The following is a 27,090-nucleotide window of genomic DNA, read 5'->3' on the forward strand; positions in this document are numbered from 1 at the left end:
TAGGGAAAAAAAAACACATTTTCTAGATAGTTAGATCTGTGTTTGAATCCTGACACTGGAACTTAAGAGTTATGTTACTATGAGAAAAGTACTCAACCTCTCATAGCCTCCACTCCTTATCTGTGAAATAGGAATAGGAATGGAGACAAGATCATTGTCAGGGTCAGTGTTATAGCCTAGTGTCTGCCTCATGGACAGTACTTTAGAAATGACAGGAATTGATATTTGTCCACTGTTTGTACATGTAGCCTTTCCATGATTTCCTTTTGTTTCTCTCAGTTCTTTATTGCCTCTTCCTTGGGTTTGTTCTTTTGTTGTTTTTCTTTTTGGTTTTTTTTTTTTTTTTTACATTTCTTTTCCTGCATATCTCTGTTTCACTTTTGTATTAAAACCACTATCTAAGTGGCAATTTCTAAGAAGCAAATTTCATCTTACATCTAATAAATGTTTCTCAATTTCTCTTCACAGTGGATTACTTGCTGAACAATATCCCAAACTTCTGTTTGACCAGATGCCCATCATATGGATAAAACCAAGTAAATTACTTCTAACAAAATTTCTTAGAGTTTTAGGGAAGATAATGATAGATATTTTTAATTGTTCCCCCAAATAAGTCTCTGCTCAAACCTATTAAAATGGTGTCCAATTACAATAAATAGTGACAGTGTTTACATTGGAAATATATTTTCCCCCTTTTTTGTGTTGCGTTTATATTATTTGAGGAGTATCACTCTGCCTCTTTTTTGCTCTTATCCTATGGGATGTAACATTTTCTTTGCTCCTCCCCAACACTTCTACTTTTCAGAATCTAGAGCTTCCCATCAATATTTTGATTCTCAAGTGCCTTTCTTTGCACACATCTCAGAGACACAAATTGGTTTGACACAGTTTCTAGCTAACCACTAGAGTTTTCTGGCTATAAAAAACTCCTAGGCCCAGGATCCATTCAGGTGCCCCACGGCATAGACTCTGCAAGCCACATAGGGTGCAGATCAGTTTTGCTCTCTTGGGAAAGCAACTTGCTCCTTCCCTCTTTCTGCTAGTATCATTTTTCCATAAGTCTGAACAAATGAGTTTCATTCTTTTGTATTCTCTTTCTTCTCTATTTTTAAATTTTCAAATAACTATAAATGAAAACATTTACAAATCACCCATAATCACTACCCAATCCATTAAGTATTTTCATTATTAATGCAGTTTGATTATAACTATGAGAAATTTGACCTTCTTTTTGTGAGTAAGCAAGACTTGGTGGGTTTGTCTTAGTAACAACCTGCTGAAAACAAATAACTTCAACTTCTAATTTATGGGTTTCTTGTATTATTAGAGCTCTAAGCAGCTGTTCTCTTTTTGCATCTCCCCCATTACCTATGCTGTTATTTTTTTATCCTCACCCAAGGACATTTTTCCATTTTTTTGTTCAGATAGAGTGGGAGGGAGAGAGAGAGAGAGAAACATCGATGTGAAAGGGACACATCGAGGGCTGCTTCCTACACTACCCAACCAGGGCCAGAGACAAACTGCAACTGAGGTGCGTGCCCTTAGCAGGAACCAAACCCCGGTCTCTCTAGACCACAGGGCGACGCTCTAACTGCTGAGCCAAACCAGCCAGGGCACCTATGCTGTATTTTATTCCTTCCTCCCTACCTTCTCTTTCTCTTAACTCCTTCTCTACCAAGTCCTCTTGAGTGTTTTCTTGCCTGTTAAGTGATCAGGACCTTAAAATCAGTTCCAGTCCTCTAGACCTAGAATCATGAACCATACAAAATAAATTTCTTATTTCACAACTATAACTACTATAAAAACTTTTAAAAACAACACCAACTTTCAAATATTCAGATACCATAATCAAATCTTAGATTTAGTACTTGACATTTTATTATAAGATAGTTGTTCTTTTAATACCACTGGCTGTTTTCTCTTTATCAAATGCATGCATTTCTTTTGTGTGTGTGTTTTTTTTTCAAGCTAAAAAGTCTGACATTGTGAAGTCGAATGCCTATGTTTGTCCCCTCTACAAGACAAGTGAGCGTAAAGGAACTCTTTCCACGACAGGACATTCTACTAACTTTGTCATTGCAATGTTGCTGAAAACAGACCAACCCATTCAACACTGGATCAAGCGTGGGGTTGCTTTGCTTTGTCAGTTGGATAACTAAATTGAACACATTTAAGAAAACATCTGAAGTAAAAAAATTTGTCTTCACAAACTTCAAAATATATATATAATAAAACTAAGTACCTTGGTGTCATTCTCAAATAGTCTTTGTGAAAGGTCTTTCTCCTCCTTGATATATCACTCTTGATTGGAATGCAACCTTCTAGATGAACTCTTTTTATTTTATTTTTTCATTCATTTAACATTTGTTAATTCTTTTTTATTTACTCTTGTCCATGGAGCTTACATTCTAGGGGGCAGTTATGCTAAGACAAAATAACCACAGACAATTAGGCAGATAATCCAAAATCAACGTGTTTGTTTTTTTTTGTTTTTTGTTTTTTTAGATTGACTGGTTAAGCAAAGCCCCACTGAAGAGGTATTGTTTAAGCTCAGATTACATGTCAAAAGAAAATAGCTGTGTGTGTGTGTGTGTGTGTGTGTGTGTGTGTGTGTGTTAATGTGTACTTTTTAATTTGTTTTTTTTTTCCATCACCATTTATCCCCTCTATAGCCTCCTCTACCTCCACCTACCACCTTCCCCTGAAATCACCATATAGATGAACTCTTGAGATCACATTCAGACACCTAGAGAAGGAAAACAAAAGAAATGTTTCTTTGAAGCATATAAAATTTTTTTGAAACTTTTATTTCATTCCTTTTTTAAATTAGATATGTGTGTGGAAAACAGATTTGAGGAAAATACCTGGATAAAATTTAACTAATATCAGAAAACATCTCTTTTCACAAGTGTTAAGTCATTTCTTCAGCTTCGGTAATAGCTTACTTTCCTATTTCATTATACCTGCAAAGTGGTCTCATTATTTTTAATAGTTAAAGTTCATTTTATTTAGTGTGCATTCATAATATTGTTGTACATTAACAATTTAAAAGCATTTCAATGAAACAAAATTCTAGTCCAAATGTTATTGTCTTGTATGAAGTTAATTCATTCCTTAGAATCTCCAGGATACTTTAAGCTGCAGCTCTGTAACCCAAAGAAAATGTAGGTACAGCTACCCAGTGAATTAGGACTGTTACAACAATCACTTTTGATAATTTGGTCAGAGCAAAATGTTTGGCCTCTCAAGTGGAAAATTGATTCTGGTTTGCAGTGGCTCTGTGCATGAGCCTTAAGAGAATGAATTCACTTCACATGGACATTTTGTTTCAAGAATAAAATGTTTAATCTTTTAAATTTGAATGTAGCAGTGAAGAAGAAATCGTGTTTCCAAACAGAGCTAAACTACATGTTAAAAAAAAAAAGCAAGGAGAATGTGCCAGACTGTCTTATGATCAAGTATTTATAGTAAAGCTATTAATGGAATGGTCATTACAGGGGAGTGGAGATCCTAAATATAAATGAAAATTCTGATGTGCTAATCTTTAACAGTGAAAACTCCAGTGCTGTTCGAAAGGTGATAACAAAAGGTAAAAGTCTTTGGTATGTGATCAAACTTATTCTATGCTAAAACTGAAATGTTCTTTTAAAACAATTGAGATATTGTGTACGAAAATACATTGGTTTTTACTACCACTATTCCTATTATATGTTGTATTATGACCTATAACCTGTTTATGTTTATTACTTACTAACTAAATAACATTGTTTTTCAGATAAGATTTACTGTATATAGGAAAGATTCTCTTTTGGGTGAGTGCTACAATCACTGAGAAAAACTCATAAGCCAAGTCTAAAATAGATAAATATGAGCATTTCCAAAGTTACAGTAGTACTGACCTAAGTTTTATGTAAAAGGTCATTTTTCCTGAATAAGTAACCATTTAAGTAAATGGTTACTCGTGGAAACTTCTAATTTATGTTGAATCTGGAGAAGTTCAGAAAACTATTTTAAGTTTATGAAAAAAATTTTAAATGAATATATTGTTTAATAAATTTAGCATTTTCTTTATCATTTCTGTCAGTTTTGTAGTTTTTGTAATTTCATTTAAATTTTAAGCAGTTGATAATCTGTTTTCACAACTGGAAAAATATTTTTAATTCTTTCTGACTATAAAGTAAATCTGTAGGTGTTTCACATGGATAATTACACCAGTGATGAAGACATTGATGACGACTTTGATACCCAGCTCGTCATTCAACAGAGTTTACAGGATATTCACAAACCAGGAACTGCACAGCAGGCACCTGGGAATGAGAGGTAATGGTAACTGATACTTGTCATCAACCTGACCCTATTGTTCTGATGAAAACCAGCGAGAGGGTCAGAATCCAAGAAGCTGCATATATATTTAAAATACCTATGAGACTTGGTGCCTGACAAGACAGGAAAAATTTGGAAATAATTGAGAATATAATTAGGCAGCAAAGCAAACCATTGAAGGAGGTTAGCAGCAAATCAGGGTGAGGAAATGCAGAATGAAAATCAGAAAAAAGAAATACATGAGAATGTAAAAGGCTAGAGAACCCTACTGCAACTTGTCTTTGGAGAGCTAAGGAAATGCATAAATCCAACCAAGATACTAGACAGTTATCTTCAACTTTCCTGGGGTGGGTGGGATCAAGTCCAGACTTTAATCTACTCAAATCGAAAGAAAGAATTATGTAAACTTAAACCCAGAAGAGACTAACTCCTTCTGAAAGGTGTGGATTCAGAGTTCTGTTATGAGAACACTAGAAAAGGACCCCATGGGTCCCTCAGTGGTATAAGAAAATTGCCCTGGAAATGAGCTGTCTGCAGCCAAGCCCTAGTCAAATGCTGTCTGGCTGATCAGCAACCTCAACCCCTAAGTAGTTACTCCTGTTTTTCAGAGGTGATAAAACCTGTTTGCTTGTGATGGTGACCTGTATGTGCCTGCTGGGGATAAAACTGGATACATGTGTTTTAACCCCAAGAGACTTTATAATTAAATATAGGGGTATTGAAGTACATCAAACCTATAGTTTTTGTTTTGTTTTGTTTTAAAGTAACACACTCACTCTGGCCATTGTGGCTCAGTTGGTTGGGTGTCATCCCGTGCATCAGGAGGTTGCAGGTTCCATTCCTGGTCAAGAGCACATGCCTGGGTTGTACACACCATCCCTGGTAGGGGGCGTGCAGGAGGCAGCCAATCAATGTTGTGCTCTCACATTGATGTCTCTCTATCCCACTTCCTTCCTCTCTCTCTGAAAATCAATAAACTATTAAAAAATAAATGAAAAATTTAAAATAGCACACTCATGGAGTGATCGCTATGTGCCAAACTATTTTAAGCATTTCATAAATATTAACTCATTTAAATCCTAATTCTCATTACCTCTCTAGAGATGAGGAGACTAAGGTACAAAGAAGTGATTTACTCAAGGTCACAGAGCTAGTAAGTAGAGCCAGGCATCCTGGTTTCAGAGTCTTGTGCTCTTTACCATACTATTCCTACACTTTTGTGTTAAATTTAGGAATAATCTTTAAATAAAGTATTGTAAAGAAATTGGGTTCATTAAATTATTTGTTGTTGTAACATTGTGATTAAAACTTTTAAAGTTCACCCTGGCCGGTTTGGTTCAGCGGTTAGAGCGTCGGCCTGCGGTCCAGAGAGAACCGGGTTCGGTTCCACTAAAGGCACATACCTTGGTTGCAGTTTGTCCCTGGCCCTGGTTGGGTCGTGCGGGTGGCAGCCATTCGATGTGTCCCTTTCACATCGATCTTTCTCTCTTCTTTTCTCTCCCTCCCACTCTATCTGAACAAAAATTTGAAAAAATGTTCTCTGGTGAGGATTAAAAAAAAAAAAAAAAAAACTTTTAAAGTTCATTGAGTAACTGACTATGAAGTCATGACTTTAGGTTCAAGAATATAAGAGATTTTGGATTATTGTTACTCCTCACCTGAGGATATTTTTCCATTGATTTTTAGATATAGTGGAAGGGAGGAAAGGAGAGAGAGAGACACATCAGTTGGTTACCCCAACCAGGGCCAGGGATCAAACCTGCAACCCAGGTACGTGCCCTTGACTGGGATTTGAACCTGAAACCCTTCCATCTGTGGGTCAACACTCTAACTGCTGAGCCAAACTGTCCAGTGTGAAAAGTATAATAAATTTTGATTAAGAGTAATAAAATATTTCAGAGAAATTATAATTGACTATAGTTATAAATTTCATTTATTAGACTTGAATGTGATACTCAGGAAGGCCTGCTGATCTGTCACTTGAAGAACACACTAAAATATACTTTAGACAGGTGAAATAATGCCCCCCATCACCAAAAAAAGAGTCCCCATCCTAATCCCTAGGACCTGTAAGTATGTAACCTTACATAGCAATAGAGCAGCAATTTTCAACCGGTGTGCCACAAGAATGGTAAAAACATGTGATACCTGACTATTAGTCAGGGGCACTGACCTCTTTTCCCTTAGGTTGTCCAATTAAAAAATACAACAGGCAACACAATAGCTTCACCTTTTGATCATGTCACATGATAAGGTTGTGTCTGATTGGTTAATTCTTGGTATTAGAAATCATTATATACAAATATAGGCACCTGATGCCCTGGCCAGTTTGGCTCAGCAGTTAGAGCATCGGCCTGCAGACCAGAGAGGCCAGGGTTCGCTTCCCACTAAGGGCACGTACCTTGGTTGCAGTTTGTCCCCGGCCCCAGTTGTGTGGGTGGCAACCACTCGATGTGTCTCTCTCACATTGATATTTCTCTCTCTCTTTCCCTCACACTCTCCCTCCTGCTCTATCTGAAAATAAATGCAAAAAACAAACAAACAAATACAGTGATACCTCGGTTCTCGAACGCCTCGGTTTTCGACCAAATGGAGATTCGAGAAACTTTTGTCTCGGAATCCGAACAAATATTTGGAACTCGAACTTCCGAGATGAGCCGAGTTGAGCCGAATGGCGTTCATTCGGCCCAGCACTCCTTGCTTGCGTCATCAGTGTGAGTGCAGAGAGAGAGTCACGCTTTGTGGAGTCACGCTTTCCTATTGGGTTTCATTGCTTCTGTTCTCGAACAATTCGGTTCTCGACCGTCCTCCTGGAACGAATTATGTTCGAGAACCGAGGTATCACTGTATAGGCACCTGGTTTTTTTAAAAAGTCATTTTGGAGCAAAAAGAGTAGGTAATTACTACTACTACTACTATTATAAATCAATCAAAATTATACCTATTTTTTGTCAGATCAGCAAAAAAATATATTTTTTGGTGTGCTGCAGAATTTAGTAATTATGTGTGCCATGGAATGAAAAAGGTTGAAAATTGCTGCAAAAGAGCCTGACTGGTGTGGCTCAGTGGTTGAGCATCGACCCATGCACCAAGAGGTCACCAGTTTGATTCCCTCTCAGGGTAATGCCCAGGTTGTAGGCCCGATCCCCAGTGTGGGGCATGCAGGAGGTGGCCAGTCGATGTTCTGTCTCATCGATGTTTCTATCTCTCTCTTCCTCTCTCTAAAATCAGTAAAGGAAAAAAATTTAAAAAGAAAATTGCTGCAATAGAGAATTAAAGCTACAGATGGAATTAAGGTTGCTAATCAATTGACTTGAAAATAGAAAGATTATCCTAGATTATCCAGGTGGGCTCAATGAAATCACAATGGTCCTTAGAAATGGAAGAGGAGGGCAGAAAACAGAGAACCTGAGAGATGGCCGGGTAGACAGATGTGGCCCAACAATGGTGCCTTTGAAGATGGAAGAAGGTGTCCATGAGCCAAGAAATGTGGGAGATCCATAGAAACTGGAAAAGACAAAGAGGCAGATTCTCCTCTGGAGCTTCTGGAAGTAATACAACCTTACCAGCACCTTGATTTTAGCCCCATGTCGTACTTCTGAACTACAGAACTATAATAAATCTGTGTTATTTTAAGCCAGTAAGTGTGTGGTAATTTCTTAGAGCAGCCATAAAAAACTAGTACAATACTAAATCTCTAAGTACAGATTTAAATGCTTAAGAAAATTTAATCGACCAAATTATAAGTAGGACAGATTGTCTAAGGGAATATCTTCTCATCAAGCTGGGTTCATTGAAAAATCAAAGAAAATGGGAAGGTGACAATCTATTTTCTAGATTTGAAAATAATAGAATATTCATAAGTGACCTTTAAAACTTTATTTTAAAATATTTTAATAAAAATATTACATTAGAGCCCAGCCAGTATGGCTCAGTTGTTGAGCATCATCCCATGCACCAAAAGGTCACTGGTTCGATTCCCAGTCAGGCACATGTCCAGGTGGCGGGCTTGATCCCCAGTACGAGCATGCAAGAGGTAGCTGATCTATGTTTCTCTTCCATCAATGTTTCTATCTCTCTCTCCTTCTCCCTTCCTCTCTCTGTAAAATCAATAAAAACAGCCTTGGCTGGTTTGGTTCAGTGGTTAGAGTGTCAGCCTGTGATCCAGAGAGACCCGGGTTTGGTTCCCGCTAAGGGCACGTACCTCGGTTGCAGTTTGTCCCCGGCCCTGGTTGGGTCATGCGGGAGGCAGCCACTCAATGTGTCCCTTACATGTTGATGTTTTTCTCTCTCTCTCTCCTTCCCATTCTATCTGAACAAAAAAAGAAAAATGTCCTCCCTTGAGGATAAATAAATAAATAAAATAAAAAACATGTTTAAAATATATATATTACTTTAGAAATTGTTAATAGTGTTTTCTGAGCACAAATTCTGACCATGAATATTGTTTAAAACTTACACCATGATTATTTACTATTTTATTGATTGATTGATTGATTGATTGATTGATTGATTTTAGAGAGAGAAATAGAGAGAGGAAGGAAGAGGGAGAGAGAGAAATATCAATGAGAGAGAATATCGATTGGCCGTCTGCTGCATGTCACCCACTAAGGATCAAGCCTACAACCTGGGCATGTGCCCTGACTGGGAATCAAACCAGAGACCTCTTGATGCACAGGTTGACACTCAACCACTGAGCCCTACAGGCCGGGCAATTACTATATTTTTAAATAATTTTGGTTAGAATCATTAACATTATAGAGTGGCCATTAAATTTTATCATGTGATAATATGACATTTCAGTCCTAGGCATACCTGATTCAGTTCAGAAAACATGGATTAAGGGCTTGCTGTGATCCAGGCTCTGACACAGCCCTTGCCCTAACAAGGGAGGACAGACATGGGAGAGGAGTTTCCCCCGAATGCATGCAGTGAGGGTCACACTATGTCTTTTACCCTTTTCTTTTGTTTAATGTCAAATATCTTAGTCTTTTCCTAAGTTTTGGAATTACATTTTTGTTCTTTCCTCTGCAGCTTCCATTCCTTTTTGAGCACTGACTGTAAGAAGATAGTTGAAACAATAGAGACAGTTAAGTACTCTTCCTATTCTATCCCCCTGTGGTAAGAGGTAACGATGACACCTGGCCACATTTCCCTCTAAGTTCCAGAAGCCTAGAAGCAGATTCTCCCAAATGCTGAACACTGTGGGGTCCACAGCTGACTGTTAAGAATCTGATGTGTCCTTTCCTGGGAGAAAAGACTTCAGAACAATTTGGCAAAGAGCTCCTGGGCTTCTTGGTGGAGAGAGCTGATTTTCTGTGACAAGATGATGGGTATTCACACACCCTGGTAGTATGGAATGCTAGATGAAGGGCCTTACTGCTTGTTTGTCCTGTGCCATTTAAATCTGTCTTTCAGCCCTAGCTGGTTTGGCTCAGCAGTTAGAGCGTCAGCCTGTGGACCAGAGAGTCCCAGTTTAGTTCCCGCTAAGGGCACGTACCTCAGTTACAATTTGTCCCCAGCCCCGGTTGGGGTGGTGTGGATGTGTCTCTCTCACATCGATGTTTCTCTCTCTCTCCACCTCCACCCCCCCGCCCCTGTCTACCCCTCCTGTTCTATCTGAAGATAAATGCAAAAATGTCCTCAGGTGAGGATAATAAATCAATAAATCTGTCTTCCATAAAAGGTGGTGATGGAATTCTGTCATCTCATGAACTAAGGTGTTTTTTTATTTTAAGCTTTTTTTTTTTCATGCACTAACCTTGATGGTAGAATTCTGGAGCAGCACGGGCTACCTTGTATGTGTGCCAAATGTGAATCTGTTCTCATTTGACTTGTTAATAGGTGACGAAGATGCATTGTCACACTTGACCAAGTACCATTCTGCTTTTGATGAAGCAGATGAGATAGGCTGGCTTCCTCTGCATAAGGCTGCAGTGCAATTAAATACGAACATTTTGAAAATAACCCTGAAAGGTAAACTCCCTTTATAATTCTTCTGATGCTTCTGCAAAATGTAAAATCTATTTCTATATCTTAACCTGTGTGGTCTAACGAATTTATTTCAGCTTCAAAACCCAGTGTGTGGGAGCAAACCACCCACAATGGTGAAACACCACTTTTTTTGGCTGTCAGCAATTGCCTCTTAGAAAATGCCAGTTTTCTTCTTCTCAATGGCTGCAATCCGAATGCCAAGAATTTTGATGGCAATTCTCCTCTTCTTACAGGTAAGTTAACACCTTGTCTCTATAGAAGAGTCTGTGGCTCTGAGTCTCCTCCATGCCCACAGGTTTCAAAGGCAGCTTTTTGTGCATAGCTGCAGCACGGTCACTCCATCCCAACTGACCAGACATGGGTACATAGGTACCTGGAGCTCTCTATAGACTGGCCTGTGAGATGGCCTGATGCAAAATCTCTGCCCGTTTAGGAACTGATCATTTTGCATGGTGCCTTAATTGATCCACTTAATTCCGGTGCAAGAAATATAAGGGAGCAGAGCAGGAAGCAGCAGCCAATGGTTGGATAAAAATGGCAGACTGAACACAAATGCCTAATTTTGCTCCCTCCCGAGTGTTCACTGAAATTATAGTCAAGTAATTATTTTAAGGGGATAAGACACAAAAGAATGGGAAGAACAGGAGAGAATATGACAACAACATGATTTTTTAAAACCTGGAGAACAGATAGGTGTATAGTGACAAGAAAGCCACACTTTAGCCCTGGCTGGTGTGGCTCAGTGGTTGGAGCACTGGCCTGTGCACTGAAAGGTCACAGGTTCGATTTCTGGTCAAGGGCACATACCAGGGTTGCAGATTCAATCCCCAGCCCAGGTCAGGGCACATGTGGGAGGCAACGATGGATGTGTCTCTCTCACATTGATCTCTCTCTCTCTCTCTCTCTCTCCCCCACCTCCCTCTTCCACTCTCTGTATATGTTTCAATAGAAAAAATATCCTCATGTGAGGATTAACAACAACAAAAAAGAAAGCCACATCTTAAATTGTTAGTGAGGAAAGCCAAAAACAGCACAATTATATTAAATGGCCTGAAAATTATTGGCAATAGTTACTTAATGGAGCATAGGTGAAGAACAGGCAGTTAAAATAGGAGGTTTAGTTGAAAACTATTAAGAAACAAGTAGTCTGATCTCTAGATCGTCTCTCCCAATCCACCCTGCTGGGGTAGGCTCCCCCAACCCCATCCCAGCAAAATTCTGTAGATGTATTTTCTGGATAGTTTAAACAGAGCTTGATGCCCTGGGGGATAGTAGGCTAGGGCGGGAGTACTGGATTGAAAACATTGGAGGAATTAAGCAAATATAGGCTGAGACCTCCCAGTCCTCCTCCTCCACCAGAATCCCATTAGCTGGCAGCCAGAACTTTACCCTCCAAGAGGAGGCTTCTCTGAAGACTTTGATCAACCCAAAAAGAAAGAAATAAAGATAGTGAAATTGGGGGTTCCCCAACAAATGTCCCAGGCATATTAACCTATACAGTTAGGACCACAGTCTACAAGTCCCTGAGTCTTAATCATGAGCAGATAGCCAAAGACTATTTGAGGAAAGTCTTCAAGAAACAAATAAAAGCAACTTCATGGAAACCTATTATTTAGGAATAATAAAACATAGGGGGAAATTATCATGAATTTCCTCAGAAATTAAAGAAAATTAGTGAAATAACAGATACTACCAAAAGAATGAAAGAACAACAATAAAAACACACTGAAAAATTAACAATATGATGGCAGAAATAAAAACTGAAAACAAATGCTGGGAGATAGAATTTAGGAAGGCTTCCGGAAGAAGATAAGAAATGGAAAATAGGAAAGAAATAAGAAAACTGGAAGGATGATCCAAGAGGAACAACATGTGAATAATAGGAATGTTAGAAAGAGAACAGACAAGGTGGAGGCAGTATATCATCAATGAAATAAGAAAATTATTTCCTGAAACAAAGGACATGTGTTTCCAGAATGAAAGGGCACACTAAGTGCCGGCTCAGTGAATTAAAAATGGTCCAACACCCTTGGCACTCTTAGTATTTCCAGTCTTAGAGCAATTAGAGCACTTTCCATGGCGCATTATAAATGATTATGCACAGAATTCACACTCATTCAGCATCCAGCACTAGCAAGAGTTCTCAGTCGAAGCCAATAGATAGTGAATGGATAGGGAGATGAATAAATGAAGATGTTTTTGAATCCTGAAGGGTTAAAGATTAATAGCATAAATATAGAAAAGCCAGTCAGATAATTTTCGTTAACAAAATGTGAGCTTAGCCCTGGCCGGTTTGGCTCAGCGGTTAGAGTGTTGGCCTGCGGTCCAGAGAGACCCGGGTTTGGGCACGTACCCGCTAAGGGCACGTACCTTGGTTGCAGTTTGTCCCCAGCCCTGGCTGGGTTGTGTGGGTGGTAACCACTCAATGTGTCCCTTTCATGTCGATGTTTCTCTCTCTCTCCTTCTCTTCCTCTCTCTCTCTCTCCCAGTCTATCTGAACAAAAAATGGAAAAAAAAATAAAAATGTCCTCAGGTGAGGATAAAAAAAAAAAAAAATGTGAGCTTAGAAGTAATTTCCTAATTATTGCTGATTTTGTTTTTTTCTTTTAAGACAGCTATAAGCTCTTCTAGGACTGTACTGAGTACTTAAGTTCCAATTCTCTTGAAACATAAAAAATTATAAATGAAAATTCTATGTTATGTTTTCCAGCCACATAAGCCACCAATAGTCAATTGGTCATGGCTTACAGAAAAACAAATAGCCTATTGCTATAAAACACTATTAAAATTATTTGATGTATACCTCATTTTATAATCTGTTTCTAAACAAAAATGCTGGCACATAGGGGTAGATAGGAAGAGCTCCTTAAGAAGCCTTAGGGGCAGCTCTGGCCTTAATTTCTTGTTGAACATCACACCTACCTCCCTTCTAATTTCCCAGCTGTTCTGCATGACTCCTACGACATGGCCGCCTTGCTGATCAGCCGTGGGGCAGATGTCAATCTACGGTGTGCCAACGAGAGGACACCTCTCCATGAAGCAGCCAAACTGGGCAGACAGGACATGGTGAAGCTCATGCTGGTTTCTGGGGCACACCCTGACCCACAGAGCTCCTACGGATTCACTCCTCTGGCTCTTGCTGCCCAAAGTGGGCACACCGAAATCATGGAAATATTACTGCAGAAAGGCAAGCTTTTCTATACAGTCAGTGCACTACCATGGGGTAGCATGACCCAAACGTTCTCCTCTTCATGGAGAGCTTCAAAATAATAGAAGTTAACATTTTACTTAAGCCTAACATAAATATCCAAAAGAAGTATATGTTAATACCGGCTACTGAAAAGCTAAAATAGTCTGAGGTTGAATATTTCTTATTTGGTGTGAAGTACTTTCCCTAAAATTCCTAGGATGCATGCAGGTTACGTTTACTCAACGTCTCCTGACAATGCTGAGAGGATGGTTGTTTCATGTTTAACTTTTTTCATGTTGTCCTCTTCTAGATTCATAGAATGAAAGAACCCATGACATCCCCTACACGCTGTCTCTGCTTAAACTAAGTCATGAGGCAGGCCAATCTTGTTATCAGATGATGTTTGTGGTTAGGAAATTCATCCTGGTTTCTTTTCTTTGGGTCCCACTTCTCCCTTCTAGTAACAACCAAAACTGAGAGAAGCGAAAGGCAACATATTTATTGAATACTTTGTATCTATGTTGCCATAATCTTCTAAACTCCCTATAAGGACGGTATTATCCTTGTTTTACACTTGAGAGAAGTGAGGGTCAGGGACGAAGCCAGTTGCAGAATTTCCCTTCAACTACGTCCTCTGCTGCCACCAATGCAACAGCTGTGGCCACTTTAGATCCTGGTTTCACTGGCAGAGACCTAGGCTCAGAGAACTTTGGCATTTATCATCTTCGAGGAGACCCCATTGATGACACTATTAGATAAAGCATTGTAGTATCTAAAGCTTTTTCCCCCCAAAGAAGCAAATCTTTACCAAGACTTAATAAAGTCCCAGTATTAGAATTATCTTCTTTGTTCACCTAAAGCCCAATTTGTGTCCAGAAGCCTTACTTCTCTCTTTAACGATGCATGGTCCTGGTCTCCAATATTCTAGACAGCAAGGAATCCCATATTTATGAACAACCTTTGCTTTTTAGAGTTCTCTAAATCTTTCCTATCATATAGGGGAGGCTAGTTTCTAATCAATAGCAGTAAGACATTTTAAGCTGTTTTAAATGAGCAACATCAAGGATGCCTAAAGTCACTAGGTGGAATAATAAAAGTAAACACTGGATCCTTTACACAAGAGGAGTAACTGTTTTTATAGATAATTGACTAAAATATAAAGAGAAAGGAGAGCCAACAGATGTTAAATCCTTAACCCTTCGAAGAAACCAGCATTGGTTGACCTAAATGAGGTCAGCGAGTGAGCATTTTCCTTAAGTGACTCCCTTACAAAGTAATTTGCACAAAGTGACATAGCTAATAAACAGCAGAACAAAGATTTGAACCCACATCTGTCTCATTCCAAATCACATTACTTTACCACCCTGCATAGCTCAAGTGGCAACATGGTCTCAGAGAAATGGGCCCTGGCCTGGCCCATCTGCACACAGATCCTGACTGCCCTGCTTACTAGCTGGGTATCCCTAGGAAAGTCATTTCACTTCAATGAGCCTCAGTTTCTTTATCTTTAAAATGAAAATATTAGCATCTACTTCTTAGGGCGTTGTGAAGTTTAGAAATTACTGTGCACATAAAGGAACCAGTACATAGTGAAGACTCATTACATGGAAGCTTCTTAGACATTTCTTGATGCATTCTAAGAATAGGGTCCTTGGGCAGCCACTGGATTCTGATGACTGTGGAGTCTGTACTAAATTAAAGTCACTGCATCTTTTCTATGTGAGCTGTGAGTGTACTCAGAATGCTCTCCTTTCCTTTTGTCCAGTCAAATGCTACTCTTTCTTTAAAGCCCATTTTACTGAGAGGTCTTCCAAAGTTTACCCCAAACACCTTTCTCCTTTCTTCACTCCCTAGTTCCCCTCACAACCCTGGCCCTGAGATCTTCTGGAGGACATTTTGCCTATACTTATACAGGCACATCTCATTTTATTGCACTTTACAGATGTTGTGTTTTACAAATTCAAGACAAGACCTTACACCAGTAAAATGATTATGATTCACTTTATTGCAATACTCACTATATTGTGGTGGTTTGGAACCAAAGCCACAATATGTCTCAGATATGCCTGTACTCTTTTATTATCCACACCACTCATATGACACTTCCCATTCAGGGTGCTACAATTTATCCTTCCATTAGCAGGCCACAACTTCAACTAAAAACAATTACACCGTCTCTTGCAATGAACAGCTCCCTAAGAACAAGTTGAAGCAGAAAAATGCCCTTTTTCCACCATAACATCCATAGATGGCATAATGATATATTTCAACAGAATTGTTAGTACCATCCTATACACATGTGTATGAGTTAAGTGGGCTTTTGTAAGCTGGTCTGGAAATAAAACAACCTTTTATAAAATTATTTCTCCTGCAATTTTCAAGTTCTAAAAATATAACTACTAAAATTACTTTGAAAGCCAACATACTTAAAGAGATTGCACCATTTTTCTCTCCCCAACTAGATTGATAAACTGCCTGAGCAGGAGGTATATTACTTGCGTTGCTGAAGTGGCTGTTCAATAATTGCTTTTTGGCGGTGGTGATACATTTTTAAGAATGCTTAAGTAATACAGTGGAAAAGACTTTTAGCATAACAAAACTCTTTTTCCTCTTAGGAGCTAATGCTCTTGGTCAGGCCTCTGATTCTTCTTCTGTCATACTTGAAGCCGCGAGTGGAGGAAATCCAGACTCCGTGACTCTTTTGCTAGAGTATGGAGCTGATGCCAATGTCTCTAAGAATTCAGGCCACCTACCCATTCATGAGGCAGCCGATAGAGGACACTTGTTGTAAGTTCATTACATTATTGCAAATAATAAAAATAAGTAATAGCTACTTTGTTTTTGGAGCAGCTTCTGGAAACTTCATTTTTTCCCCTCTCTGATCCTACAACTCCAATACCCTTTTTATTTTTTTAATTGATTTTTTTAGAGAGAGGGGGTTGGGGAAGAGAAAGAAACATCTATATGTTGTTACAGTTATTTATGCATTCATTGGTTGATTCTTGTAGGTGCCCAGATCAGGATTGAACCTGCAACCTTGGTGTATCAGGATAATGTTCTAACCAACTGAGCTACTCAGCCAGGGCTCCAGTACCCCTTTTAAAAATAAACTCTTGACCAGCTAGAAAGTAGTAACATCAGGGATATTCTTCTGTAGCCTCTGAAGAGACATCAAACAATTTTATTACCTGCTCCTTAGTCAATATGAGGAGCCTCAATTCTCATTGACAGGGCTAATTCTGAGTTTATAATCTAGACAGTAGTTTCATCTAGCTTTACTTGGTATCTGAGCTTTTTGATTCAGGAACTATGCTTTTAATGGTTGGGGGCTCTAAATACCACCTAATATTAATACCACCCAGTGCTAGGATAAAAGAATCATAAACATGTTAATGCTGCATCTTTCTTAAAAGATTTATTCATTTATTTATTTATTTGAGGGAGGATGAGAGCGAAAGAGAGAGAAGCATGGATTTGTTGTTCCATTTATTTACGTATTCATTGGTTGATTCATGTATGTACCCTGACCGGGGATGGAATCTGCAACCTTGGTGTATCAGGATGATGGTCTAACCAACTAAACTACCCGGCAGGACTATGCTGCATTTAAAAAAAAAAAATGTTATGTACTTTGAAAATTTTTTTCAGAGCTCTAAGGATTTTGATTCCAGTTACGGATTTTACTGCTATTAAGCGGAGTGGCATCAGTCCAGTTCACTGTGCTGCAGCAGGAGCACACCCTGAATGCCTTGAGCTTCTCATCCAGGCCGGATTTGATGTAAATTTCATGCTAGATCAGAGAATTCGCAAACACTATGATGACCATAGGAAGTCAGCTTTGTATTTTGCTGTATCAAATGGTGACCTCTCTTCAGTTAAGCTGCTTCTGAGTGCTGGAGCTCTACCTAACCAAGACCCAGTTAACTGCCTCCAGATAGCCCTAAGGATGGGTAACTATGAGCTGATAAATCTGCTGCTACGGCATGGGGCCAACGTAAATTACTTCTGCCGAGTCAACCCGTTACATTTCCCATCAGCACTGCAATACACACTGAAAGATGAAGTCATGCTCAGGATGCTGTTAAATTATGGATATGACACAGAGCGGTGCTTTGATTGTCCACATGGAGACAAAGCTCATCGTTTCTATACTTTTGAGGGCTGGACACCTACCGTCATCAAAGATACTATGGTAAGTCCACAGTATTGGCTCCATCACCTTGTGCAGTCATTATCGGTGGCCCTGACCTACAGTATTAGAAAAGACTCCATTCATCCTCTCCAGAAGCTCATTGTTGGACTTTTATATAGAATAAATACAGTAGTAGAAAGATGTAAAAGGTTCAGAAACAGTTCAGAAAAACAATGATTTAACTCAACCCAAGGAGTTTCATAAATGAAGCAGCATCTGAGTGGTGTTTTCAAGAATGAATACAGTCTTGTATACCTGGTGCTTTTTCTCTGAATAAGTGTTATCTAGCTAAAATGCTCCTGGGTTCCCGATACCTGTACCCCTGGGTTTCTGGCTCTTTTTTAGCTCTAACATTTGATTAAATGGTTTTCTTTAGATACCTTTTTTGATGAAAAGAAGAACTGTAACAAACACTTGGCCACTCCTTGAGACATTTTTCTCTTGGCTTTCATCACACCAGCCTACCAAACTGGTGACTTCCACTTTCCCCAACTTGAGCTCTCCTGACTTTTTGTGTAGCTGCCACCCTTCAGGTCTTATTTCAAACATTACTTCTTCAAATGGGCCCTTATCTAAGATAGTTCCCTTCCCTAATCACTCTCTTATAATATTGTTCACTTCTTTTATAGCTTTTATCATTTCTGAAATTCTTTTTAAAAATTTACTGATTATGTTTCTCCCCTACAAATACATGAATGTAAGCTCTTGTTCACTTTCCTCAACTTATAGATCTGTGCTTAGCATACAGTAGATGCACCATAAATACTTGAATTCATATTAACATCTGAAAATAAAAATGGAATGAGTGGAGATAGTACTTTGAATCAATTCTGAAAAGTGAAAGACAATATAATACTGTATGATTTATTATTTTTAGGCTCTGATTAATGTAAGATTTGGCATTTAGGCATATATCTTGTATTATTTCCTGACTTTTCATATAGTATTATCTGACTTCTGTACATGGACATCTTCTCTAAGAGCATGTAAATTACTTAAAGACAGAAACTATCAGATCCCTCAAGTAACAGGGTGGGAGTAAGTTATACATATTAGAAAATCCAAAATAACAGTGGCTTTAATAAGATGGCTCATTCTTCTCTCAAATTAATAAAGGCCAGGATGTAAACAGCCTTCTAATTGGTCAGATCCATGAATTCACAAGAGAAACCTGCATCCATATTCCAGCCACCAGGAAGGCTGGCTGAGGAGACAACACACATCTTGCTCTTCTTTAGGGGCATTCTGGGGGTTGCTCACACTTCCACTTATAACTCATTGGCTAGAATCCATGTGGTCACATCTAGGTGCAAGTAAAGCTAGAAAGGTAGTGTTTATTCCAGACAGCCTTATGGTCAACCAATGGGGATAACAGATACTATGTAACACTCTCTTTTCACACCTTCATCACATCTTAAATAGCTCTGAAGACATAGTAGTAAATAATTTTTCCAAATGTTAGAGCTAAGAAATAGATTTTCTTGCTCTACATCTTAGTTTATAAATGAGAAACCTAAGACCTTGAATTCTGATTCCTTTGATTACTATGCTAAACCATAAATACATGGTTTTGATTTACTTGATAGTTCTGATTTTCTTTCTCAGTTCTGCGAAGTAATAACTTTGTCCTGGCTGCAACATCTCTCTGGAAAGGTGGTCCGAGTAATGCTCGATTATGTTGATCAAGTTCGGATCTGTTCAAAGTTGAAAGCTGTGCTCCAGAAACAGGGCCTCTGGTCAGAAATCCAGAATATCTTGAGTGAGTACCTTTCTTTCTTGTAGAAGACTCTTACAAAAAAAGCTAGTTGTATTCTTTCTTGTTTTGTAGAACATTCCTCTCTTCATTAAAAACTTGACCTAAAGAAACCATGAAAAATACTATTCCTATCTTAAAAATGTTTGTATCAGTACTTAATTTGTACTTATTACCATTTCCCAATAAATAAAATCTGTTAGGTAACTATTTATTATATACGTAGGTAATACTTTTCTCCTAATCCTATGAAACAGTATAGAAATAGGAATTAAAAGCTATGGGAGAAAAAGGTATGAAATGGCAATAAAAACATAGATGAGAAAAAGCTAAGATCTAAACCTGTAGAGGATATCAAATGACCCTTCAAACCAAATTCTTTCACAGTAGAACAAAATCAAATTAAGAAGAATTTCTTTCATTTAATTTCCTCCTGAGCAGTGATCTTTAGTTTTTAGCCTGTCCTTGAGGGCAGGACTGGGTGAGGTGGTGGGGTTAATACATGCAGATTTAAGAACTTCGGGTCTCACAGGCCAGACCCACAACTGACGTCAGTCTTTGGACTCTTGACATGGCTCTGAAACCATATCTATAAGAAGGGTTGAACGAGAAGTAAAAAGCTGTTTCCCTATTAACTTTTCCATTTTGTTACAGCAAATGAAAATCTTGGTGGCTTAAGTATAATAAAATACATTTGCTAACTAAACCCTAAAATCACTAAAAAAAATCAATTCTTTTTCCTTTTGGATAATGTGCCTGTCTCTCATTTCAGCAAACCCTCGTTCCCTAAAACATTTGTGTCGCCTTAAGATCCGGAAGTGTATGGGACGTTTGCATTTGCGCTGTCCTGTCTTCATGGCGTTTCTTCCATTACCCAATCGTCTAAAAGCATATGTCCTTTACAAAGAATATGACCTTTATGGACAAGGAATTTTTACAGGAACCTGGTAATCAAACTATTATGGTTGAAAGGTATGGTTCTTTAGCTATATTTCTTTAAAAATTGACTTTTTATATTCCTATTTCTCACTTTACCTAGCAACTAAAACCTCAATTAAGTCTTCATTCTTTTTTTTTTCTTCATTCTTTTAAAAGTCACTCTGAACATAGCCTTTCAAGATATAGACGGCTAGCATTCTGAAAGGCAATTTAAAAAGACCAACAGTAAAAATTTCAATTAACTGAAATGTTATCAGTTCTAACTATATATTGATTATATATTAAGTGTATGAATTCACATTTATACTTGCTCAATAGATGCCACCTCTGATAACACACAATAATTAACAGTAATCCTTTTTATAGAGTACATATGTAAAATGTGTTAGTGATTGCATTGAATAGTCCCCAGTACATGACCTAGAAGTTAGCTGTGCTTGTGCAGAAGTCCCAAGGCCAGCTTAGTGTCTTTTTACTTGTAGAGTCCAGTATTGAGGTGGAGTAGGTTAACTAAAACAGAACCTTCACTTGCAATTTCATCATTAATGGGAAATGTGCATCTCTTCTTTCCACAAAACCTGGGTTAAGGGTTACCATTTACTAGTTAATGTGATCACTGGAATAGGAATTACAAGTGTTTTCAAATGGATGATGGTTTATAATTCCTATGTTGAGCCTACTAGTCCAGTATTGGACACAGAGGAGGAGCTCACTGATAGAAGCAGTTATAAGATCTTAAATTTTTATTTCTATATAGTCTATGCTGTATGTTAAGTACAGGTTTCTATGTGTGGAACATGAGAAAGGAAACTGAGAAGACATTCACTCAGGTGCAGCTGTGTAGCATTTAAATGGCACATCAACAGGAAGGAAAGAGAGGTAGGATGATGTCATCTTTTTAAAAAATCCTCACCTGAGGATATTTTTCCATTTATCGTCAGATAGAGTGGGAGAGAGGGAGACAGAGAGAAACATTGATGTGAGAGAGACACACCGATTGGCTGGCTCCTGCACGACAACTCCAGGGCCCTGGACAGAATTGCAACTGAGGTACATGCCCCTGACAGGAATTCATCCCGAGACTCATTGGTCTGCAGGGCCAATGCTCTAACCGCTGAGCCAAACTGGCCAGGGCAATGTCATCTTATTTTCATCACAGGCCCAGTCAGCTACAGCCTGTTTACATTTAGTCTTGATATACTTTTTTAGCATTATATAGTCCATCTTCGGTAAACTAAAGTTATATTTCTTTCCAATGTAGGGATTCGTGGCTATATAGACTATTTGAGTTAGCAAAGACTTACAATTATTTTTTTTTAATAATAGTTTTCTCATAAACAATTTGTAAAACTAGCTGGCATAGTTTTTATTATCTTAAATCAACTTGTAGTATCTTTTTATAAGTGTCTGGTGAATTATATGTATATCAATATACAAATATATTTAGGATATGCATGCACTTATATCAGACAAATTACATAATTCTAAAGTTAATTCCATCCACCCCTCCCCCCTGAACTTCCTAAAAGTGTATATACATTTTATAAAATTCAAAACAAGTAGGAACAGAAACTCCAGTAGCAGAAAATAACTTGGTAAGTGCTACAGGAAACTATAAAGAGCACATGGGACGAATAGACATTATTAAAACTTCAGGCTCAAGACACTTAAGCTGGTGTACACAATAACCTGCCCCTTTAAACTAGAGGAATTTCTTTGAAAAGAACCAAACATAGCAAGTATACATAGTCACATTATCTGTAACATGTCCAGGGTAATTACTGAGAAGTCTTTATTTTTCTAAAAAAATAGTGAAGAATTAGTATTACTTTTCAGTAAGTGACAAATATTTTTTTCACTTTAGCTGTTATGGAATTGCAGTGGGGCTAGATGTGTAACTATAGTGTCATAACAGATTGAGAAAAAGTCCAATTATGTATAAGCATCACTTAAAATTACTTGGAGAAATAAAATTCAGAATATATGTCAAATATTTCATACAAAAATGACAGTACAAAAATCATGGACTTTATTATACATTAAAACTCTCCTAACAGTGCATTTCCCAAAGCCTTGTCAGGGAATATCTATTTTGACAAAATGAAAAAATAAAGTTCTCCACCCAACATGTATACCACCATTACATAAAGCTGAGTTCTTCAAATCCAATTCTAAAGGTAAATGTAGCATGAATTTAATTGTATGCTGCATGATTAATAGTATCAGTGAAATAAGAATTAATCAATTCACTTACATTACAAAATCACCAAATATACAAAGCAGTTTTACACATCAGTTATAACTTAATCTCATGTTAATGAGATTAATAACTTAGTTCTTATATTAACTGAAGTAAATTACATATGAGTAGAGCCACAAGAGATTGGTTAAAAAGTATAAGATATTTCCAGTTTCAAATTTTTATGTATTATTTATTAATGTAGAAGAAAATCTCCTGAAAGAGTAAACTAAACTTGCCAGAAATAAAATGAAAGTCTTGACTGCTAAAATCAGTGTTTGAAAATTAAAGTATAGTTTGAATGCTAGGAGGTTGTTGTCAAAACTAATGTTAATATTTTCATTTTATTAATTCAGGTGGCAGAAGGTTTTATATAACAAATGGGCTCTTAGGATATGTCAGCATTTATTATAAGATTTAAATCTAAAATACTTCAAGTTCCTATATGTAAATCAAAATTAACTCCAATGCCTTTACTACACAAGATTATATGTTACACAGAATGTTATGCACACTTTATTATCCTTTTTCCAAGCACAAAGGTAAAATAAATCTACCATCCATAGACTGTAGAAACTGAGAATTCTTTTGAAATTAAACACAAAGTAATCATTGTAGACATGGCAAAAACTAGACTGGCTTTGGGTATTCTGTTTAGTAAAAGTTTTGAGCATTTTAAAAGGGAGAAGGAATGGGGGGAAAAGGAGAAATGTCTGCAACAAAAATAAATTAATAAAAACTGGAGGAAAAAAACAAAAAAATAATAAAATTTAAAAAAAAAAAGGGAGAAGGAATAACTTGATTCCTATCTATTGACTTCATTACCATAAGTACAAAAGAACGGTTCATATAGGTAGTAGAGTGCATAGCAAAATTAGGTAGACTTAATTTATTCTTTCCTTTTAAAGAACCAGTTTTGTTAATTTCTAAACCAAAACCAAAAACAAACAAACAATAAAAAACATTAAGTGTAAGTTTGAATCTGAGTAATAAGAGATCCCAAAATCTAGTTCAATAAACACCAAAGCATCCCATACCTAGAAGGGGTTTCAAAGGGTAACAAAGATCAATTTTAACATTATGCAGAAACCCATGAGCAACCTTCTTTAATAAAAAAGTTTATTAAAGTTGATGTTTAAATATCCGCAGTAATGAAATAGTTCATATAGTACTATAGTAATGGAACAGAAGGTGAAGCATGTAAAATTATTAAACCATACATGACTTCTGTTTGGCATTGGAATGTGCTTTAGTCTGACTTATGGACAGGGGTGTGTTATTATGGAAATTCCTATCAAAACGTGACTTAACGGGAACTGTAAGTCTGTCTAGCATCCCTATGCCTTCCAGTACCCTTATCTCTACCCCACACTCTGATCCAATGTGTTAACAAAGGGCAGTACTTTGCTACCATATAAAGCACCAGCCTAGTAAAACTGCTTCCTATTAATGACCACTTCCCTTGTAAGGTGACAAATTTCATATGAGTTAAGAGAGTTGACAACTTAATAGTATAAACAAAAGATTTAATGAAACAGAACGCTTACTGATACTCAGAAAGGTCCCAAAAACATGACTTGGAAGACTAATCAAGTGCTGACCACAGGAGAAATGTCAACTTCTATAAAAGGACTGATTATACAAACTACTGTGGAAGCATTCCCTTCAGTAAGCACAAAATAAACTTTTTTCAAAGAGTATCCATACATTTCTACTTTTTTTTACTAAATGTTTTGGTAACATAAGGCTTCAAAATAATGATTGTCGAGTAATCATTATTCCCATTTGGCACATGGATAAAAGAGTATCATAATCTTACATATAATTACCTATCCCAATCCTACAGAAAACAGTGTGCATACAGTGTGAAACAGTCACACTATATTAGAGAACTAAACAAATGCTATTTCTAATTCAGAACTAAGAAGAAAAGTGTACATAAAAAAACAAAAAAACATTTTTCCCTTTAAAATTAGTCTTAGTGGCTAATCTCTTGAAAATGTTAATTGTGTAACTATATAAAATAGTTCATTCTATATAATTTGGATAATATGCTTTTATATGTCAAACATAGGAACATAATTTCTATCAGCAATGTTAAAAATATGAGTAAAGAAAAAAAAATCAAGTGTTGACATAGAAGTAGGCAGTAGAGAAATGTTATTTTAACCTTGACACCATGCTAAAATCCTTCCTTGGTCAACTCTCCTATTCCAAGCATTCAATTCCTTTTCAGTCTTTCATGTAATTAGACATTTCACTCATTTGAAGAATACAAGTATTTACAATAATTAGTGCAAATTATTCTATTCTCATATATTAGTTATTTGCCTTTGTGGATATAAAGTGGTGATCAGTATTTTATCAAAACATGGGATTATGAAAATACTATAGGTATATGTCTGAAATTTAGAAGACTGCATTTTTTAAACTAATCTCTGGGAATTTTTACTTCAAGCAGAAAACATAACTGTTATAGAACTTCTTTTGAAATGTCACTTGATTTTCAATAAAAATTATCTCACTTAATGCAGAAAATACAATGTATTATCCTGTAACAATATCTTTACATGTTAAATCCTAATCTAAAATGTACTTTAACAACAAAAAAAATCCCTTTTTATAAATTCCAAAATCTTATTTCAACCATTACTGCTCTGCAGCAATAATTCAAGTTCGAACCTGAGAACTAAGAATATGATAATAAAATGCCCAAGGCTGTATCAGTAACTGAACTGAAGACATTTAAGCTTCTTTCCCAATGGCATCAGGTGTAGTACATCAGAGAAACGTGAGCAATCCAAGAGACTGCCCTGAAATCAACAGTACCACCTGCCACAGTTTAAAACCTTAAGTCTAAAATGTCTTTTCTAATTATTTATAAAAGTTCTATTGCACATTTAATATTGTTAAAATATTTGCAAACTTGTAGAATTCTCTATATAAAGGGTTTTGAACCTATTTAGTCGAAAGCTTCCTCACTACCAACAAATTATCTTTTTTTTTTTTTTTTTTTGAGAGTATATTAAAGCTGGGAACAATGAAACAAGGAAGAGCTTAGGACAGAAGAACCAACAGGAGAGCCTAGGCGGGGCTGCTTCGGCGCTCTAGAAATGTCACAGGAGAGAAATGAGCCTAGGAGGAGCTGCTTTGGCTCACTGAGAAATAAAAGTCACAGTGAAAAAAGTGAGCCAAGGAGGTGCTGCTGTCAGCTCACTGGGAAGTCAGAGCAAAAGGGGCCTTGGGGACAGGTTCAGGGGGTTAGGTTGGGATGAACTGCGGATACCCATTGCTCCCCTGGTTGCAAGTCTCATGGGGTCCCTTAGAGTTTAGGAGGTACACACCTGTGGGGTAAGAAGCAGGAGAAGGGAAAAGCGTACCACCAATAAAATGTTATTAATTGAAGAGAGGAAGCATAAGCATGAATATCTGAAGCTGAAGAATAAATGATTTCTTACGGCCATAGCCAGTTACAATGCAAGATGACAAATTCACAATTTGAAGGAAAAAAGGCTTGAACAAGTGTAATTCCTCAGCAATCTACTTGAGGGAGATGAACAGGATTCTTTTAGACATGTGGAATTTGATGTTACTGCATAGTGTATTATTTTTCAGGAAAGGAAATCAATGCAAACCTAATTCATCAAGGTCAACCTGATTTTTAAAAACAAAGTTAAAACAAACAAGCAAATATAAACTTTAGTCTCCTCCTTGACATTTCAACATAGTTGTTACCAGGTGTCATTTCACCACAGAAATTGTCAATAAATTTGAAGGGGGAATTATCAACCCAAAGCAAGGATAAGTTTATGCTTCTGACTCTCTCTTCTTTCCTTCTTCTCCCAAATCACTCTCTTCTGATTGGCTACTGCTAAGGACAACAAACTGCCCCTCACTACTGGCTTGGTTTGGTCTACTGGAAGCAGCTATCAACCGACTTTGTTCTTCTAAGTCCTAGTGGAAAAGACAGAGAAGAAACTATAAGTTAATTGTTTGCAATCAAATGGAAAACTATGAAGTTAAAATACATACTTAAGAACCACTACAATCCTTCTGTCATAAATATAATGCATAATTCTGGCAACTTACTGAAAAGAAAGGCTACAACAACTAATGCAGCACCAAAGTGAATGCTGGTTCCATTCTAGAAATCCTGTAAAAGCCAACATTTCCTTCTTCTCCATTATTATGGTCAATAACCAAATTCAGGCCATCGTTCTCTCTCACTCTACCCCAGTAAAACACTCAAAATGGATCACTGCACATCCCCTCCCTTCCTCCTCTGCAGCCCTCTTCTCCATCTCTGTCCAATTTATCATGCTAAATTAGTCGTCACCTTTCCTCAGCCTAATCTGTCAAGGAAGCCTTGACTTCAGTGTCATCTTTGCCACCTCCCTCTCCTTTGTCCATACATCCACTCCACTGGCAATTCCTGCTGATGTTCTCATTAAGTATCCCAG

At 37.4% G+C, this 27,090-nt stretch overlaps 3 protein-coding genes across 4 annotated transcripts in view; 2 read left to right on the forward strand and 1 right to left on the reverse strand.

Moving 5' to 3' along the window:
* The window catches only part of DNAH12 (dynein axonemal heavy chain 12), a 276,436-nt gene extending 274,277 nt beyond the window's left edge, over positions 1 to 2,159 (forward strand). The window contains exons 75-76 of the mRNA XM_036266455.1: positions 469 to 536; positions 1,969 to 2,159. Of these exons, the coding sequence (XP_036122348.1) occupies positions 469 to 536; positions 1,969 to 2,159 (259 nt within the window). The remainder of the gene's footprint in view (positions 1 to 468; positions 537 to 1,968) is intronic.
* A 2,039-nt stretch (positions 2,160 to 4,198) lies between these two features.
* Positions 4,199 to 26,564, forward strand: ASB14 (ankyrin repeat and SOCS box containing 14). The gene is made up of 10 exons (XM_036266982.1): positions 4,199 to 4,320; positions 9,358 to 9,411; positions 10,166 to 10,299; positions 10,392 to 10,550; positions 13,259 to 13,504; positions 16,123 to 16,294; positions 17,156 to 17,699; positions 19,305 to 19,458; positions 20,225 to 20,424; positions 26,507 to 26,564. Exons 1-9 carry the CDS (start codon positions 4,199 to 4,201, stop codon positions 20,401 to 20,403), a joined length of 1,764 nt encoding a protein of 587 aa, XP_036122875.1. The 3' UTR covers positions 20,404 to 20,424; positions 26,507 to 26,564.
* Positions 25,645 to 27,090, reverse strand: part of APPL1 (adaptor protein, phosphotyrosine interacting with PH domain and leucine zipper 1) — a 40,276-nt gene continuing 38,830 nt past the window's right edge. The window contains exon 21 of one of the 2 annotated variants that reach the window (XM_036266981.1): positions 25,645 to 26,584. In XM_036266981.1, the coding sequence (XP_036122874.1) occupies positions 26,438 to 26,584 (147 nt within the window). In that variant the 3' untranslated portion in view covers positions 25,645 to 26,437. The remainder of the gene's footprint in view (positions 26,585 to 27,090) is intronic. The other variant, XM_036266979.1, reaches the window with a different exon arrangement.

The sequence above is a fragment of the Molossus molossus genome, unplaced genomic scaffold (assembly GCF_014108415.1).
Source record: "Molossus molossus isolate mMolMol1 unplaced genomic scaffold, mMolMol1.p scaffold_m16_p_18, whole genome shotgun sequence".
NCBI classification, from domain to species: Eukaryota; Metazoa; Chordata; class Mammalia; order Chiroptera; family Molossidae; genus Molossus; species Molossus molossus.